Genomic DNA, 19720 nt, shown 5'->3' on the forward strand with positions numbered 1-19720 from the left:
GTGTGTTGACACTTAGCACCACCTGCTGTTTGGAGATGAGTTCTCTTATGTGCAAATTCAGAGGTGTGGACTGCATTAGGCATCTATATCCGGAAGAAGAAAAATATGTTTTTTGTGTAGTCTGTAAAGCAATAGTTGAAAAAGGTAAGTAAATACAAGTGTGCCTTCTCCTGTAGGACGTTTGTCAGATTCTGTGAGGGCTCAATGGTTATTTAAATGTACTGTTTAGATTGCAAGACAAGTAAAGATGACTGAAATATTACACCATGTTATCAGTATTCTTCAGAACTGAGTTGAAATCACATAGGAGTTTCACATCTTTGGAGACACCATTGAATATGATGGCTTTCAGTGGAACACTGGTTTAGACTGGTTTTAACTGTCAAATTAAAAGAAAAAATATTTTTTTAAAGGAAAAGGAAATTAAAGGGAATAAGGTTTGAATGCAGGTTCTTATTTTTTTCGCAGTGGAAATCAGTGTGGACACAGGGAGTTGAATATGGATTTTGTCAATTCAGTTTTGAGTAACATCTTGCATTCAAAATGCTGAGGCAATAAAAATATAATTTTGTCAGACAAACCTTGTATGACATTCTGGCGTGTGTATGTAAAGTAAAATTACTGTCCTGAGAAGAATACGCTGAAAGGCAGGTTATGCTTTGAGGCCGATTGTGCTGCACAGCTCAGAGATAAGTAAGTTTGCAAACTCCAGTGTCAAACTACAGCTGTATCCTACTCTGGGGCTTAACCTTTGACCCTCATCTGAATTCTTTCATTCTGTTCGCTAGCCAAATAAATTGTTGTTTAATCTCAAGGCAACTTCACTGAATCTGTCAAAACAATTTAAGGAGCTCTTTTTCTTTAGAGAAAAGAAGAATAAAAAGGTGTAGCACATTCACAACAAGAGCCAGTTGCATTTCTAAATCAGACAGGTAAGCTTTTTCATCTAAGCCTTTTTAAATAAGCCTAAGAAGATTTATTCATTGAAATTAATCCTGTCTATTGTTAGTTTAAAGTAAATTTTAAAATATACCTGTCTGCTTTCCGCAAACAAAAAGCCTTCCAGTTCAGCTCTCTTGTATGACTGACCTTAATATTCCTTGGTTTTCCAAGTTCAGTACAATTGCAATTTAAACACAAATATGTGGTTTGGCTACAAAAATCCTCAAAATAGCTTCCTAAGAAGTGAAAGGCTGTTAGGACAGTGAAAAAAATCCTTAGAATTAATGGTTAAGCTTTCAAATATCAATAGTAATAATATATACTGTATAAAGACACACACATGAGCACATATACAGCAGTACATAACAAATAGCTAACTGAGCTCAGCATTCCCCCATGCGCCATCAGAGACACAAGAAGCACAATTCTTGCAAATAATCTTCCATTCCTGTGTTCTGTGTTCTGTTCTTGAATAGGGCACTGTCTGCCACAGCACTTAAATAAGTATTTTTTATAACATACACTGTACAGTATGTCTGCATTGTCATTACTGAAGACTGAGAAGTGCTCTTTTGCAAGAAAATTTATTTCCAGGTAACACATGCCTCTAGAAAAAGGCAAGACCAGAACTTTTTCAGTTTAGGAACATGGGTCTATGGGGACATTTCACTCACAGTTAGGTTGCCTTTACTTTACATTTCTGCAACACAAGATGAAAGATGAACAGTGTCAGCTTTCGCGGGCAAGAATTTATCATCTGCCTTACATATAACATCAAATCAAGACTCTGGAAAAAAAAAACAGTTCCACATTTTATACAGTAGGTGACCCTAAAATGTGCTGTCAGTGTGAAGACGAGGGGAAGCTTATTTGTTTTTTTCTCTCTCTTTTTCTTAGGGTGTTGTTGACAGCTGTGAGTGGCGGAAAAAAAAGCCCTGAATGAGGTGGGAGGACATGGGGAGAGAGAGGGAAAAAATGAACGGCACTGGTTTTGCCCCCTTCGGACATCTTAAGGTTTGTTCTTTTATTGAAAACTTCAAATGGTGGACTTAGGCGCTCCAGCTCTGCGTGGATCATGTGACTCCCTGGCGATGGATGAGAGGAGGTGGGTGAATGGTGACTGGCCCTGAATAGGCTTTGTGTGACAGCCGGGGGTCCCATCTTTATGTGCTCTTTGACCCAGATATGATCTAATGGATAGGAAAGGGCTCTGACAATGGCGCCGTGAATAGAGAAACGGTCTTCTCCAAATCCCTGCAATTGTATGCGCTGCCAAGCATTGATTGTGGAGCTTATCACGCCTGAAGAACTGACCCTGAACATTTTTGCCATGTCCCTCCAAGTGATGTAACATATGTTACTTTACCTAGACACAACCCAGCCTTTCCTTTTGTGCTGTTCTGCAAGAAAGCAGGCATTTCTTACAATATGTACACACTGCATGTTTTTTTTTACACTTTCAGTTTTTTTACAGCACTCGTTTTGGGCACCTCATCTGAGCATCTGCATTCCTTCTTGATACTGAATGGCCTCATGTCATGGGGATATGCGTTTTGCTCCATAGTGAAATTTGTATTTCACGTTTTAATGTATCGCATACTGTATTTCAGTTTCAGTCATTGTATTCATTCAATTATTCCACAAAGCTTTCCTTATACGGGCTGTAGCTCTGGGCACTGAAGTTCAGAATTCTCCAAGAACGTTCGTCACTATGTTTCCATAAAAATAAAAGCTAGTTTATCTTAAAGTTTGTTTAGAGGTTGACAGCACCTGTTCCTGATGGTTAGAGTGCCTTCTGGTTCCCCTTCTGCCTGGGCCTTTGATTTAATAATCAGCTTTCATGGAGCAGAGTTGTGGATCACCACTGTTGTAGGGGGACGTCTTGCTTTAGATACATTAATTAACCTTGACAGCGCGTCATTGGATTGTGAGAGGGGAAAAAAAAAATCCGTGTGACCACATGGGGAAAACATGCAGTCTCCACACATAAGGCTCCCCAGGCAGCAACATAACCTAGGACCCAAGAGCTTTAAAGCAGGTGCGCAAACGTGCGTAAAGCTCTATGGTGATGGCGTTAATGCACCACTCAGCCGTGTTAATTTCAATGCGGAAAAAGCATTCGCAATATTATATTGTTTGGGCCGAACGCTTTCAAAAAAGCAGTTTCATGCTTTCACATTGCAGTGCTTTCCTCACGTGATCGCTGGAAAGGAGGAATTTTGCCGTCTGCATAATTGATGAGCGATCGATTGGGCTCGTCTGGAAAGGTAGGGGAACGGTTTTTTTTTTAATTAACACCGGGTGTTTGTGGTTTTTCAAACTCAAAAATGTGTTTTTATATTTCAGTCTTAACCGTGAAAATCCGATTCTCAAGACTGCTAAGAAAGTTTCATGTGGCCTTTGTGTTTTTAAGAACAGATATTTTAGGAAACGAGAGAGGCAGTCTGTGAGTTTAGTGTTTAACTCATTAGATAACAGAACTCTTCCAAACGGTTAACAATAACGGACTTCTGCGTATTAACGCATGCCTCGTCTTTTCCCCTCTACAAAATGTGATGTTTAGTTCTTAAAATAACTACAGTCTATGGTAGTTAAAATACTACAGTAGACAGCAAAGCTTATACCTCAGCCTCTATTATCGCAGCTTGTGTCCGTTAATTTCCCACTTGTTTAAAACCCAACTATCGGGGGTTGGTGCCCATGCAGCATATTCTGGTATTTCTCAAAGTTGATTTTTTAATCACAAAGCCACTTTCATTGAATATTGTTAATGACTGATATCCCAGGAATTAATGTAAGGTGAGGTGATAATTAGGAATGCATTGTGTTGTGTCAACAATACGAACCTGGTACCAAGCGACAATCTGCACCTCCTACCGGGGTGTGGGATCATCACAGGTGCTGCTACTCTCATTTCCTGTATTGAAAATCAGATAAATATGTTAGATGTGCTCAGTGCTTAGAGTGTCTCACACATCAAAATAAACAGTAACAATAAAAGTCTGGATGTGATCCGACCATCCCCAACTATAAGACCAAAGCATAAACAAATACTAACAAACATCTCTGAACATAAAGTATATTAATGTACATCCCTAGGCTGTCAGTGGTGATTAGTGTAAGCTCCTTTGATCAAAAAAGGTTTTAGCTTTTCATGTTATGAAAATATGAAATCAATAAGTGCACAAATTAAACTGTCCAAATGTTGTTTATTTGTTAGCAACATAGCACTTCTCTTAGCTTGTTTATCATTGTATCGTGCCCTGATATGCTGTCCTAAGAAATTACTACCTCAAAATCTGTTAGTGACACAAGCACACACATACATAGTTCTACATATAAATTAATCAAAGCAATTTTATTTTATAGATGATCTTGTTTGTACTGAATTGTGGCACTACACATGGTCAGGGGCTGTAGCTTTCAGCAGATCCCTTTCTTTTGTGAGTTTTAGCTGATCTATGTTGCTTCTATGAAGTTCCCAATGCCAGCTAAAGCTTTGGACAGGAATTAAAAAAGACAAAATTCTGTTTTTACCCTTCCAAACTGTTGCATCTAAAAATAGTCCTTTTTTAACAAAGAATTAGTCTATTAAATTGATGGAGCCTTTCACTGATATGATGAATACACAAATATACTACAGCAGATGAGTTACCGATAATCCTTTTTTGTTGGAAAACATCAGATCTGAATATAATACAGGTGGTGACCATTGCAAAAAATGACAAAATCCATCCAGAAAGAAATCATTAATAGAATCTGCATCTTAAATAAACATGTGATGTTAGGAGTTGCATAAAAGGCAGAATGTGAGCCAAGCAGGTAAACAAAACAAGACTCTCTTTCTCTTAGGTAGATTTTTGATTGACACACTGACTTTTCTCGGTTTCCGAGAGTAATGTTTCCCCCTTGTGGTCTGTGAATGGTAAAGCTCATTTCATTTTATTGGATTTGGAGGAGGAAAGTAAATGAAGGACAACTGTGTAAAAAAAAATGAGATACAGACTTCGAGAAACACTCACCGAAAGGAGGTACTGTAACATTTTCTGTACCAAAGGGGGAATGATGTTACATTTTTTAAAGTATTAGTTAAGTGATGTGGACTGAGGTTGGAGCACTAGTGACTAGATTGCTCCGCATCCCTTTCCAAAGGAAAGGATGCTTTTAATCTAAGGTGGTGGGACATGGTGGCACAATAGAGCAGGGGCCCTGGGTTTAATTTCTATGGTGCAATCTACATGTAGGTTGTATGTTCTCCCCGTGTTCATGTGGGTTTCCTCCAGATGCTACAGTTTCCTCTCATACATACTGGTAGATCAGGTGGCTTTTGGGAAAAAGCCTGGGCCTGGTGTGAGTCTGTGTGTGTGTGTCTGCCCTGCGATGGACTGGTGTCCCGTCCAGGGTGTATCCTGCCTTGCGTCCATTGTTAGTAGGATAGGATCCAGACCACTGTGACCCTGAACTGGAGAAGAGGTGAGAACATGGATGGGTGGATGACACTAAAGTGAGGTTAAATTAACAATACAGTTTGAAACCAGAAATGGAACTGGCTGAAACGTGTCAGATGGAAATCCTGACATTTCCAAAGGATGGACTGGCTTCTTCCCAGCTTCCAAAGGCATGCTGGGACGGTTAACTGGCATTTGTGTGCTCCTGTGCACTTGAATATACAGGGGGTATGTGCGGAGTGCAGTGGACGAGGGTCCCATCCTGTGATAGGATGGGTGTTACTTTGGGTGTTGGCTTTCTGGGGAGGGAGGAAGGATTAGCTTTTTTTCTTTCAAAGTGAGAATAACATTCTTCTTGATTTAACTTGTCACAAACTGGTTGAGAATAAATATACTGTATACTTTCAGAACATTTCTGTCACTGCAGGAAGCAAGGGCATATTTAAACAATGTTAATTAGATATTTTGCCCATGTACTGTATATGTTAAATTTTAAATAGTTCAAGTAGGTAGCTGCATCAGTATTCATAGACTGCAAAGGAACAAGTAAAGGTTTGTTCCATGCTGAAAAGAGAAGAAAAGAAAAAGAAACACAATGTTTTGGTTGTGGAGCCTTCTTTGGGTGTGTCTTGTATTTTATATATACATTTATGTATTTAGTCCATTGCAGGAAAGGACAGTCTGATCTGTAGGCATGTTAGTGCAGTATCGCAGTCATATTATGTTGATGTACTATGCTTTGGGTACACCAGTTTGCTATCAAGAGTGCTTAACGTCTCTAGAATGTCAAAGTAGCTACTGTATAAGGAAGGTTCTTACTTGATGAAAGAAAATCAGATTTTGCTGACGTACATACAAATTCTAAGACACTTGACCTGTTCTAAAGCATCTAATGGTTTATGTTCATGGTAGATGCTAAATGTTCTGTAAATTCCTACAATGGATTTCCAGTAATGTAGTGCTTCTGCTTACAACTGCAGAATGGTGTGAATTTCAGAGCCCCTGTCCAGGTGTCTAGCGACTGCAAGAATTCAAAGACTACATAGCCACAAACGAGATTAAAACAAGCCACTGTAACATAAATCAAATAAAAAATATTTATTTGAACGTTCCTTCTGGAATTTGTCAACCTGTAGTAAAAACCAAGCTTGTGTTAGATCTGCACTTTGAACTCCTCTCTGAAACTTCATAAGGACATTCCAGGCATACTGCACTTGAGCTGGTGTCAATAGGAAAGGCTAATGGATAAGAAAGGGTTACTGTACTAAAAGGCAGGCATGTTATGTGTTCGTATATGCCACTGAGACAAAAAAAGAAGCTTGAAAAAAGCAGCAACAAACCATTAATTTTCCGTTATCTGCTTGAGACACTGTTGGCATAGTAATACTGCAATTTGCATCTTTTATCTTGAAGAAAAGACAGTATCTGTATCTGAAATGAGGACATTACTAATTAAGATAATCTCTGTTGCTCTATGAATTAATACATTTAAATGAGCATTTGAAACATGGAAAGGGATTACTGCTCCACACCTCTTTCACAGACCGAAGTGTTAAGTGTGGCTGAGGTCAGATGCTCATTTTTTGGCCTGTAGCATTAGATTCAACAGGCACATTGTATAGGATTACTCTGAAGAATGCGTTAAAACAAAACTGGATTTCAATGCCTGGTAAAAATATCAAAGTCTGCACATGATATTTGCTTAGTGATATTTTCTGTTCACTAGGTATAACAGCCCCCAAGAATTAAGTGTAATGAAAAGATTATGGAGTGTTTAATTAAAATTTGTCTTAACCCGCTCGGCTGAGGGCTGACCTCCTGGCCAGAGGACGAGGAGCTTGGGACCCCCTGCAGAGTGAGGAGTGACCCAGGGGCAGCTGCAGAGGTGGAGATGGGATACAGAAAGATGTGTGCGTGGGAAAGGAGGGAATATATAATGGTTCAGTATATATAATGTTTTAGGAGTGGAAGTGACGTCAGGAGTGATTGCTAATTACTGACAACTGTGTCTGATTGAATTTGGTTGTTGTCATCCCTCCCGAACTTTCATTATAAACTCCATTTAACTGAAGACTTAACTTTAAGGCATCACTACAGTTGTCCAAAAACAACAGCCTAGCCACTTTAGGTTAGTGATCTTGATGTCTTGTTCCTTTAACTTCTGTCAGCTTCCTGTTTTTCCAGTTAATTTCAATGTTTCTTGTAGTTTGTTTTTTTATATGTGTATAATATATAGTTTTATCAGTGCACCAGAGCTTTGGAAAATATTTAAAAATGTATTGGCCGCTTTTCTAAATATACTGTGGCAGCATTTAAAGTGTTAGTTTACTCTTTCAAGTATTTTGAGCAAAATACAGTTGTTTATTTAGTGTATTCAAATAAAAACATAATCTCCTACTGACACATATATACTTGATTTTGATCACATGCTTTTCTTCAGTTGTTTAATTTGAGGGGAAAATAGATACAGCACATTGCAAAGCAATCCAGAAAAAAACATTTTAAAGTAAATTTTTCAAGCTTGTGTATGGCCGCTTTAAGGAAATCAACGTACATGTATGCAAAAGTAGTATACACAGTTGATTTCACTGAACAATCTATACAGCTAATAGGTGAAACTTCAAAGTGTGATACTGGTACATTCAGTTAGCGGTTGCATACTGTACATTAAAATTACCTGGTAAATTTCAAGTAAATTTCAGCACCTGCAGCTCTGTTGACGGTGTTGGTTGGGTTGTTATTATTCTTTTAACTGTATTGAGAAGAACACTTCATATTTATCAAAGAGGGACTAAGACATATTCTTAGATCAATGAATATAGTCTAGTTTGGGAGTTACTTGAAATGACAAGAAATGGGCCTTTTCAGGTCTTTCCAGCTTTTGGAAAGGATCTGAGTGTGAAGTTGCATTGATTGAACTGGAATCAATGGTCCCATTTACTGTCTTACCGATTTTTTTTTAATTATGCACATTGTCAATAGCATTTATTTAATCATTGCATGCCCACTGAGTGCATTTTCAGCAAGCTAAAATCATTACAAGTAGTACATTAGTGTCAATCATGAAACAAGAACAATCAAAGCAGTGATAAATACCTTGCTGGTGTTTGCACGTTCTGCAGAGTGTAGTATATTAGGCTGAATTTGCCAGGTGCGTGGTTCGTTGTGCTGAACAATTAACTCCTTTTCTCTCTCGTAAACATGATAAATCCTACCTCATTCACTTTGTTCATTTTGTAAGGGGAAAAAAGTTCTTCAAAAGTATGTATTTGAATCTGTCCATCATTCCTTAATTTACTTGACACAGTTTCAAAGTGTTTAAAAGCTATTTTGAACAAGAGCCAGACAGTAATCCAGATGCTTAAATGATATTCTTTCTTTTAAAAAGTTTTCTATTAAATAACAAAGAGCTGTTCTGTCAGTAGGTTAGCGTTAAGTTGATATATGAAGTTGGTCTATGTGCAACTGCTTTTTTTTAGTTTAATTGAGTCTTATAGTTCAGTCATGTTTACAAAGCAGTTCATTTTTTGTGTAAAAACAGTGTGTACAGTATCGGTTTCCTGTATTCTGTAGCAGAACAATCTGTGCTGCTGAAGGTAGCATTAACCTTTTTTTTAAAAAAAGGTGTGTATTATGCTTTTTTGGTACTTATGGACAGGAATAATGAGGATGTTCACAAACGTTTCTATTGCTGAAACTGAAGAATAAAAACAACACAGCTGAAGACTTAGAGTAAAATGAAATTTTATTTCCATATAATAAGAAACAGTGTTATATGACATATACAATGGTCCTAAAAATAAAACTGTCATAATTTAACTCAGATTATTTCAGGTCAGAGGCCATTAATTGCTTCAATTTTTCTATTGTATCTGTGGCAGTGTTAGTAATACAGCACAGATGTGTAATGCAAAGCTAACTGGTTCAGAAGAATACAGATTATCAAGTCTGGAGTACATTGCCTGAAGTTACAACCGTATATACAAGCTGAATGTAAAAGCTATAAATTCAATACACTTCATAATAACATTTGCCTGTAGAAGGCATTTTCAAGAATAAAAAGACTTTTTGCATGGTGAATACATTAATACCCTGCATATACATGGGAGATTCCACAGGAGAAAACAATACAATATTTTTAAAGTCCACTGTGTGGACATCCACCAGTAAAATTAATTCCACACACAGCCATTAAATTATATATTGACATCTTGTCAACACATGTTGACACACCTGCACTTTTATTTTCAGCTGGCTTTTATAACATTCCAAAAGTGTGTTTTTCTTTTCTCTTGTGATTGCTCAGATGCTTTACAGGGTTTGCAAATGATAAATAATTGACATAAAGTACATTCTCCCTTTCCTTATTAAAACAGTAAATGAGATGCACTATTGTATGAAATGATTTAATGATTTTGTCCAATTAACTAAAGTAGCCGTTCAGGACAACTTTATATTCTTACTTAAGTTGTGTCTAAATTTCTAAAGCCATGGAAGTGTTTGGAATCAATTTTTTGTTATTGTAGAAAATCACTACAGTCTAACATAACACAGAGAAAAGGCAGAAGACAAAGATTGTCCCACATACAGTACATTCACATGTATTCCAAATGTCACAAACCAGAATATGAATATGACTAGAAGCTTTTGTTGTAGAGATGGGCCATTCTCACTACACAGCTACTGAGGTTTATTTTATAAAGGCTTTCACGTGAAAATCTACACCAAAGCACACTATCATTGTCTATACAAAAGCACAAGCCACCTCTCTTTTTTTGCATGTACAAGTATTCATTTTATTGTTTTAATCCGATTTGATTCTCGTTGTGTTCTTTCACAAGAAATGTCTAAATGAAGAGCAGGCTAACCCCGTGGAGAGCAGCTGTTGCGCGGCGCAAAGGAAAATCTAATGTCGGCTCCTCAACAGTCTTGTCCGGTTTTTAGCAGTAAAGCCCTTCTCTAAAACAGTCACAGTTTGTTTTTTTGTTGACCTTGTGGGTTTATTAGCCAACGTTGTGGAGTGAAAAATTAAATGCTTGTTTTCCCCTCCTTACAGTGCGTTGTGTGAGACCTCTATCAGTGGTAGACGAAAGACGGAGGAATTTTTTTCACTTCCTGTGAAGAGGGAGTGGGGGGAGGCGGCCCTTATTAAGGTAAGCATGGAGGTATTCAAGGCCACCCACAGCCAAATCAGATTGGTTATCTTTACGTGAGGCCCACACGCTGGTTTTTCCAAAGCTCTCAAGCTCAGGCATATTGCCACACTGACCAGAGAGTCCCGAGTGTGATGCTGTATGCCAGCACAGCCACTAAATAAACACGGAACAGCAGCACATCCAGAACATACCCCACCTGCAGCCACTCCTTGGCAATTTCTCTGTACTGCTCTCGCCTCTCCAGGAAGTGGCGGATGGACGAAATCTCCTGGAGGATGTTGTCCACCACTGGGGCATTGTCTCTCAGAGGCGGGGCCATGCCTATGGACTTCTCACAGTCTCTGGTATTCTCACAAGTGCGGTGATTGAATTTGCCTGCAAGGTTTAACGGTGATAAAAGCCTTTGTCAACCTAACAAACGCAATGTCCAGCAAAAGCATGCTGCCTTTTATAAATATGTTACAACAACATTATCTAGCATGCATCCTACATATCTGGGATGCACCCTACATCCACAATTAATAAGAATGTCAGCAGGAAGTATTTCTCTGCTGCAATAGAGCTGGCACCAAAAAAAAGCTGAAGAGGTTTGGCACCTCTAAAAAAAAAAAACTGCGCCGCTCGAGAACCCACCTGTATTCATGTTGTTCTCCTTGAATCGGGACATGTCACATCCCCTTGAAGGAATGGGGCCAAATCTTTCCTTGTTGCGAATGCAGAGAAGCACAGTGGCTTTCTCTAACACAAGGTGCTTCACCCACTCTGGGACATGGGACTGGAGGTCCTGTTTGTGCACCAAGCGTACGATCAGGATGGTCTCCGTAAGACTAATCACCAGGAGGGCCATGCACACCACAAAGTAGACACCTGTAGTCCAAAAAACAAAAGTATTGGCCCAAAATTCACCTTTGTTAAGGCACAGATCCATTATTAGAACACTGACTTGCTGAACTAAAATATTCTCAGTACTTTAATTGCATCAGCTTTTTGCATACACAGAGTTTTCAAGAAAAAAGATGGATTATTTTATTTCAGCTACTTTTTTAGCTTCCAAAAACTTCATGGGGTGACTTTTTTGCTAAATAAATATTTGTGCACCAGAAGGTATCACCTTTACACAGTGCTGTGGATATGACAACAGGAACAAAATGATCTGCCCTTTCTTAAAGTCCCGGTATATACGCAGTGCATATTTCAAATAACTTTTAAATGCAGAAACAAAAAAGAGATTTCAAAATGTAAGTGATGGCACCTTAAAGCTGGTCGGAATGTACACAAATATTAGCCCTTTTGTAAATTCTTCCAGAGCTTTATAGTTTAATTTGGTTTATTAAGTAAGCATGCGGAAAGGTAAAACTGAAATAAAATAAGCAGAGAAAGCTTTTTCAACGCCTGCCTTGGATTTAATTTGGAGCCGCCTGTTCCTCAGACGAAGGGCTAGAGAAGCTCAATAATAGAGCGCAGCACTGCGGCAGGAAACTTAATCTCATGATCTAAAGCTCCTAATCGTGTCCCAGATGACTCCCGCCCTTTCCCCCTACCTATCAGTGGCGTCCCGATGGCAGTAGCAGGCAAAGTGTCGGACACAATGATGAGAAAGACAGAATATCCCAGCAGCAGGGTGATCTTAAAGGACACCCGCTCTCCACTATCAGGCGGCAGATAAAATCCCACAATGTCCATCAACATCAGGAACACGCTGGGCAGCAGGAGGCTGACAGTGTAGAACAAGGGCCTTCGTCGGATCACAACCTGGAAGACACGGGGGTCGTTAGCCCTGGGTCTGGACCGGAATTATTCTGACCCGTGGGTGGAGTCCTGCCATGAGCATTCTCGCCGTTTTTCAGCACAGGTGCAGATTAAACGGGGAAGATTTCCTTCTTCTTGTGTGCACTGAATATTGGATGAGCGCTGTTGTGTTTTCAAAACTCCCAAAACACAGATTCAAAGATTATTCAGTTGTGATAATTTTAAATTTAGAATTGCCCATTTTTCTTCATCCTGTAAACACTTCACTTGGAATCACAAGCTGTGTCTGTACAGGCTGGCTCACAGAGATGACCCTCTGTACCTACACTGGGAGAAGGAGGAAATGCAGAAGCACTGACGTGACACTCAGGAGATGCAGTGCTGTTTGTTGGAGAGGTATTTCCCTCAAGAATGTTTAACTGTGAACTGAGACAGCCCTGGATTCTTAATCCCAGTCCTATCCCCAATGGCACTTTTCTAAATGTGCCTCACTTTTTTTGAGAATTCCACTTTCTAAGAGACATTTTGATTTAATCATTTAAATTAGATATTTTTGCCTCCTCAGCAACTGAAATTCCTTTCTTTTGACTCATCAGTTCATAGTGACCTAAGATTTAAGTTGCAGTTACTGAAGGTTATTTAAAACTTAGTCTGTCACTTGATTCCTGCTCTACCTGGTGTATACAGTACAGTTCTTGGGCCTGGGTAACACAAATGTAAAGGAGTAGGGTTGCTTACAAAGAACTTCATTTCGGCATAGTGGTCGGTACCGTCAATGCTGAAGTCTATGTACTGAGACAGGACATAAAGCAGCTCCCATTCCCCCTGGTTCATGAAGACATTCTTGTCATACATCACCTCTTCAGGGGTTCTCATCAAGGAGATGTTAATGTCAGCAGCTGCAGAGCATAAAAGTTAAGCTTTAGTCCTGCCTTTCTCATAATTAATCATAATCTTGCATTACTTCAGACTATGCAGCTAGAGTTGTTATCTCAGTTCAGCCTGTGTCACATCCTGGCAAAACAGTTAGGGAGGATCATATTATCGGTCTCGTTCTATCAAGCTAGCAGTAAGGCTTTCTGTCCAGGACAGCCAACAGTCAAATGACGAAAATGCTTTTTCAGTGCTTTTCATTTTTTACCGGACATAAAAATCTAGATATTATGCACAAGAGTTTATAATGAACCAAAAATCTAACATTTGAAGACGAACAACTGACACCCAGAAATGACAGCAGCCATACCACCACCGCATAGCCTAATATCACAAGATCTCAGAAGCTAAACAAGGCTGAGCCTGGTCAGTCCTGGAATGGAAGACCACTGAGCAAAACCAGATTGTTGCTGCAAGTGGTTTTTGGTTGAGTAAGCTGTGCTCTTTCCTCTTGTCCCGAATTTCCAGTCGCTGCCCCAGTATGCTGCCAGAAAAGACTGTTGTTTAGGTGGTGCTGTTCTGCAGATGAGATGATAAGCCGAAGTTCTGATTTCCTGATTTTTCCAAATACTGTGACACTGTTTTTGAGACTGGGTATAAGCTGGCTAAATTCTGCTCTGTGCGTTCATAATATGGTCTACCTAAAGCACCCCCCCCCCCCCCAAGTCAGTGTTTGAAGTGATTTCTTGCTTCTTCACCAGCTCCGCTGTGCAGAGGGGCTGCTAATCAGCAGTGTAAAGAGGGGGGTCTCCTTCAACATTTGAAGCACTTTGGTGCTTTTCAGGATGAAAAGGACTATATAAATGTGAAGAACTATTGTAATAGTTCTTTTACTCTTGGTTTTGGGCGGTGCGGTGGCTCAGTGGATAAGGATCTGCGCCTGTAGCTGGAAGGTTGCCTGTTCGTATCCCTCAGCCGGCAGAGGAATCCTACTTCATTGGGCCCCTGAGCAAGGCCCTTAACCCCAACTGCTCCAGGGGCGCCATATAAATGGCTGACCCTGCCCTGTGACCCCAAGCTTCTCTCCCTGTCTGTGTGTCTCATGGAGAGCAAGCTGGGGTGTGGGAAAAAGTCAAATATCCCTAATACAAGAAATTTTACATGGCCAATAAATTGATCCTAATTCACAATCAGCAGCTCAGCATATTCCAGTAGTTGCACATTACAAATTAGAAATATGTTTATAAGATTTAAACTTGACATAACAAAGGAAGTCTAACAAGCCAGTTGCTTGACAGACGTGTGAAACAACAATGGTTGCTTACTCGTGTGAAGCCAGCTGGTGAAGGTCAGGGTGCAATTCTGGATATCGAAGGGGAAGTTGTAGATATCCAGGCTGCATGCTGTCACCACCTGGATGGGTTTGTAGTTTTGCACTTTTCCGTCATAACCCACATACACATAAGGGATATCTGGGGATTTTCCCACATCCACGCTGCGGAAACAGGCATTGGGGTTAGAGATTCTCAATCCAGCTGCCAATTCCAGCTACCAGACTAGTCTCAGAGATAGGCAATCTTAAAAAAAAATAGCATTGGTACGTCTCTGATACTAATTTCTGCCAAATTAACCTGGTTCCATTTTTCCGTAACAATCTGCATATTTTGTAAGTTTAAGCCCCTTTAGTATTTTGAGCCGGTGCACTTACAACTCATTGATGAGAATGTCTGGCACCCAAATATTGCTTGTAGGGATGGAGACTTGCTTGATATCATCAAAATCCTCGGGATTCCATACAAGGAATTCGTCCACCCATTTCTTTGCAGTAAAGAGATACAAGACGTTTTTAAGGCAGGGTCAAATGAAAAGGCAAACATCTTTTGTTTTTAAATGAAAAATAATCTTGCCTGATTACTTTTCCTTGTCAATGATTATTAAAAGGCGATAATAACACATGCAGAAATATGTACATATACAGTACATACACACATTGATTATACAAATATATATTACAAGCTACTGTACTTTCCCACTCTGCAAGGACTTTCACAGCAGCCGCAGTCTGTCTTTATTGCAGAAGCCAGTAAGGTATCTGCAAGTGCTGCAGAGAGGAAGCCTTTACCACAACTGCATAAAGCAATTATTTGTCAACCAAATCGGATCATGTGAAGAGGCAGAAATCCTATACCGTTCAAGTTCAAGTCTGAAACCCCCACTGACGTCTCCCTTACCTGTCTGTACCAGATGTACGTTGTTAGAACCTGGTTCTTCTCATCCTGTAAGGGAGGGTGGGAAGGGGTGAAGGTATATACTTGTGTTAGCAGATACAGTATGTGTGTTTTTTTACTTTTGTATTACAACAAGTTGTCCACAACAAAGTAAGGTTCAGATTTAAGACCTATAAATCATAACCTTAAAAATGAATGAATACTTGTATTTCCTAATTTAGTTTGTACAGTATGTGTACAATGAATACTCATTTTATGTGACTATATACTATAGTTTCATGAATGCAACATGCTGTATTCTTAAAATCTACAGCCTTTGCTGCTTCTTACATTCATAAAAACTATTTTCTTCATTCAATTCTTCTTTTCAAGTACGCTATATCCAACTAAGGCATTTTGTATAGCAAGTATGTTTGCAGGTTTGCATATTTTTTCTAGCATTATGATGAGTTAATCTTATGATGCTAAAAATTATTGTGAAAAATAATCTCAGGAAACGATTATTATGATTATTCTTTATATAAGCGTAAGGGTATACATAAGGGTATTTGTACAGGAATGTGCATTTTTGTGGAAGCTGGGCTTCCTTTGCTGTGATTTGAAAGCACATTTCAGAGACAAGAAAAATCTTTTCACCATCTCCTTCCTCTCCATGTCCATTCTGTCTTTAGGAATTAAGCAACGAAAAAAATAAAGTATTATTCCACCCACCACGCTCAGAATGGCGTACACCATGAAGTCAATGGCCACCATCGTGGAGTTGCGCCAGTCTCTCACAGGACGGACACCTTTCTTGTAGCCGGTCATCAGATAGTCAGAGAGTCGAACTAAGGTTGCGTTGGCAAATCGCCCCGGGTTGTTGCCTATTCGTCTCCCTAAGATAAGGATGCACACAACAAACAACAGTTGTGCTACATGTAAAATAGTATTTGTTCCTGTAGTGTTTTGCTCAATTTGCGATGCGTTAAATGACCCGCTTTTATGTCAATTAGCTACTCCTAGTAGTTACAATGGTAGTATTGCGGGTGGTATTGGCAGTAGTTGGCGATAAAAACCAAATAATAAAAGTGTTTTAAGCCCATTGATGCACATGCTCACTATAGGTAACATTTTTTCCTGTCGTTATGGTAAGCTCACAAATACATTTCTCAAGCAGCAATAATACATTCTTTAATGACTTGACCACGTTTTTCACTGAAAAACTGCTATGATTACAAATGTGCTTTGATCTCGCACAGCTCAGTCTCCTCTGCTTTTTCCAGTTTAACAGTCCCTCCTGCTGAAGTTTTCGCCGTCTTTAGTAAAAGCCAAGTCCTTTAGATTAGTAACATAGTATTGATTTTATCCCTGCGCAAATGCAATTGCTCTCGGTTACTTCTTTCTGTTGCAAGATGAAAACATTTATTATAGCATCAACTTAAATTAGTTCTAGGAAATGTGTTTTGAGCTACAGTCCCATAATGGAATCCCACACTCACAGTTTTTATTCGCTGAAATAATAAAACAATCGTATTAGTGGTATATTAATATTACACAACCAAGTCGAATGCAATATTCTCTTCCATTTTTAGAAAACCGTAAAGAAAAGCTGCAGAAGTTTATCTTCTGCTTTTATTGAAGGGAAGGCATGTTGCTGCAGCAAATACTGTATTTCTTTAACATAAAATCAATCTTGCGCCCTTCTAACAAAAATCGACAAAAAACTTTCTTTTAATATATTAATCTAATGAAAAGAGATAATAGAAAACGTTGAATTTTCATTTACAATTCTTGCGCTCGACCAGATGTGATGCGGGAAAGTCTCAGCAGTTTATACTGTGCGACTACAATAACTGTAAAGTAACTTGCGCTTTTATTTTTGTTTTAACATCTTCTCTTAACATGCCATGTCCTTGTAATGTAATAGTTATCACGACAACTGAAACAACGACGCTTACAAAGTGGCAATGATTCTTTCAACTGGATATAAAAAAGTAAAAGGGAAACGCCCTGAAAGTAAAATAAAGACAATATATGATACCGTAATTTTATATCGTTCGGTCTATATTTACTGACCCAGCAATCATCTAAGTACTTTTGGTTTAATTGAATATATTTTGTGAACTGTCGTCAAAATGATTTCAGATTTACGTTTTTTTCATAGTATTTGATTTACTCGATGAAAATAAGATCTTTTTTTTCTTTAATTCCAAGTAGTGAACTTGCCATGAATTACCTGAGCGAGCTGACTGTGCGCAGAGCAGAAGCAGAGCAAGTGTTGTCCATAATGCAGGATATCTCATTTTGCATTGGAGGATTTTTGCGAGCAGGATACGTCCAAAGTCCTGGCTCATGTTAACGCATTCTGTTGTGCAGTAAGCTCAACAGCCTGTCTCCGCCCGACTGTCTTCATTAAAGTGCCCCAAAACAACACTACTCTTTAGGCTCCGCTCGTCTCGCAGTTTACAGTTTTAAAACAATTAATCAATCTCGTAATCAGGCCTTGTTAGTCTCATGTTTCAAGCCAGGAGGCTGATGTCACGTTGAACACTGTAGGTGTATGGTTTGCTCAGGACAGTGTCCTGTCATCTATTGATCTAGTGTGCACTTTGCTTATGGGAAAAATCCGATGCTTGTTTGCTTGAATGATAGCTGTAAAGTAGTGAAGATGTCAACAGGAAGAACGTTAGCAGTCGCTTGGGCAGTAATGTAATTTATAGATGTGACTGCAGATAACACTGCTTCTTCATAGCTAAATTGTCTGGGTTTCCTCATTTTGTTTATCTTCTATCGGTGCTGGAGAGACTAAGTGAGGGTATGGCTTGTTTAACCAAGTGCAACATTCACAGTCTGCAACCAAAAGGCAATAAATTGCTTAAACCTACAAACGTTTTAGGATGAATTTATGTTAAATCAATGCAAATATATATATATATATTTTATGCCACCCCCCAGAAAAGGCAGACAGAATGCATACGTTATTGGATTTTCAATTTTATTCATGAATTTCCCATCTGAACAAAATTATGTTTGGATTTATTATGTAAACTGGCAGACAGTGCATGCCTTTGGAGTGAGTCTGAATTCTATGATTGTGCCTATGTAGGCAGAATGTTTAGATGACCGCAATTATGAGCAATAGAAAACCCTTTTTAGTATAAAATGCCATTGATTCAGAAATGGCTCAAGTACTGAAATCCCCTCTTTGTTTGTTGCATCCTATATAATTTTTTGTGTTGTTTTTCCTTGAGTGGTAGTATTATCTGGAACACAGGGACATTTATACAGATGTATAAGGCATACATCCATGATATACTTAAACACATTTAAAAATAAAAAATAATCTGATTTTTATGGGCAAAGTTACGTTTCTGGTACTGGTACCATCTCTTGTCTGTTGAGAATGGGTCATTCAACATAAATATTTTCCCTTCTAGTCAGAATAGAGACCAATGATGAGATTTAAAGAGCCTGTTTGTACATGGGAAATATTTATCACATAGTTTTCCCTTAGTCTATGGAGCTTTAGGACCATTCTTACAAATGTTGACGCAATTGAAAACCCCAATAACTGAAGCCCGGTTTATTTCCTATGATCTCTAATAAAATTAACTGACAGAACATCCGGTGTGCGCCAGTGGAGTTCTGTGGGAGTTAGCCTGTCTCTTGATTAAGTTGATTGAGGACTGCAAATGATTCACCAGTTTTTGGAGTTTACTGGTCGACTGGAAGTCTCCTTGGCTATAAGGGCGAAGCAAAGAAAAATATTGTATATATGACTTGCAATAGCAAAAGCGTTTCTGTAGTGAGAGGTGATGAGCTCTTGTACAGTATGTCTGCAATTTTTATTGTTTTTTGTAATATGTCTTGAAAAGATGCTTTAATAATAGTAATAGCTAGATAAAAAATATTCACAAAAGTAACTCAACATGCATAGTTGCAGTTTTCTGCTTTTATTTTTATGATAATAAGTATTTAATATAAGTAATAATACCCTAGATAATGACACAGTATGGTAGACCTAATTGCCTAAGATTAAATTATACAATACCATATTGTTCCAGTGCTAAAGTTTTCTGGATACAGTTGAAATGTTTATGTGCTCAGTATTTATACTGTATATAGATCTGTGGAACCTTCTTCAGGTATGGGGGAATGGGGAAAAAAACAGGAATTTGTGGATCAAAGACAAAAAAAGAAAGTTTGAGAACGGATGGGGAAAATGAGAAAGGAGTTCTAAACATACAGTATAGAAATTGGGGAGACGAATTCCCAGGGAAGTATGTCTTTCACCTGAAGAAGACTCCACAGCCAAACTTTGAGTTTTTCTGTTTGTTTTACGTTT

The 19720-nt window shown here is 38.7% G+C and overlaps 1 protein-coding gene across 1 annotated transcript; it reads right to left on the reverse strand.

Moving 5' to 3' along the window:
- Positions 1–9117: 9117 nt before the first annotated feature.
- htr3a (5-hydroxytryptamine (serotonin) receptor 3A) lies at positions 9118–18039 on the reverse strand. Its single transcript, XM_088619430.1, has 9 exons — positions 17612–18039; positions 16108–16271; positions 15400–15444; positions 14877–14986; positions 14494–14663; positions 13034–13194; positions 12088–12298; positions 11180–11413; positions 9118–10921 (listed from the first exon to the last, which is right to left on the reverse strand). The coding sequence occupies exons 1-9, from the start codon at positions 17727–17729 to the stop codon at positions 10638–10640; spliced, it is 1497 nt and encodes a 498-aa protein (XP_088475556.1). The 5' UTR covers positions 17730–18039; the 3' UTR covers positions 9118–10637.
- Between the last annotated feature and the right edge of the window lie 1681 nt (positions 18040–19720).

Source organism: Lepisosteus platostomus, chromosome 25, assembly GCF_059453375.1.
Source record: "Lepisosteus platostomus isolate fLepPlt1 chromosome 25, fLepPlt1.hap1, whole genome shotgun sequence".
In the NCBI taxonomy this organism is placed as follows: domain Eukaryota; kingdom Metazoa; phylum Chordata; class Actinopteri; order Semionotiformes; family Lepisosteidae; genus Lepisosteus; species Lepisosteus platostomus.

Coding starts and splice junctions, on each gene's coding strand:
- htr3a (XM_088619430.1), bottom strand. CDS start 17,729: ATGAGCCAGGACTTTGGACGTATCCTGCTCGCAAAAATCCTCCAATGC. Junction 14,987..15,399: donor CGTACATCTGGTACAGACAG/GTAAGGGAGACG, acceptor TTTACTGCAAAG/AAATGGGTGGACGAATTCCT. Junction 13,195..14,493: donor CACCAGCTGGCTTCACACGA/GTAAGCAACCAT, acceptor TATGCTCTGCAG/CTGCTGACATTAACATCTCC.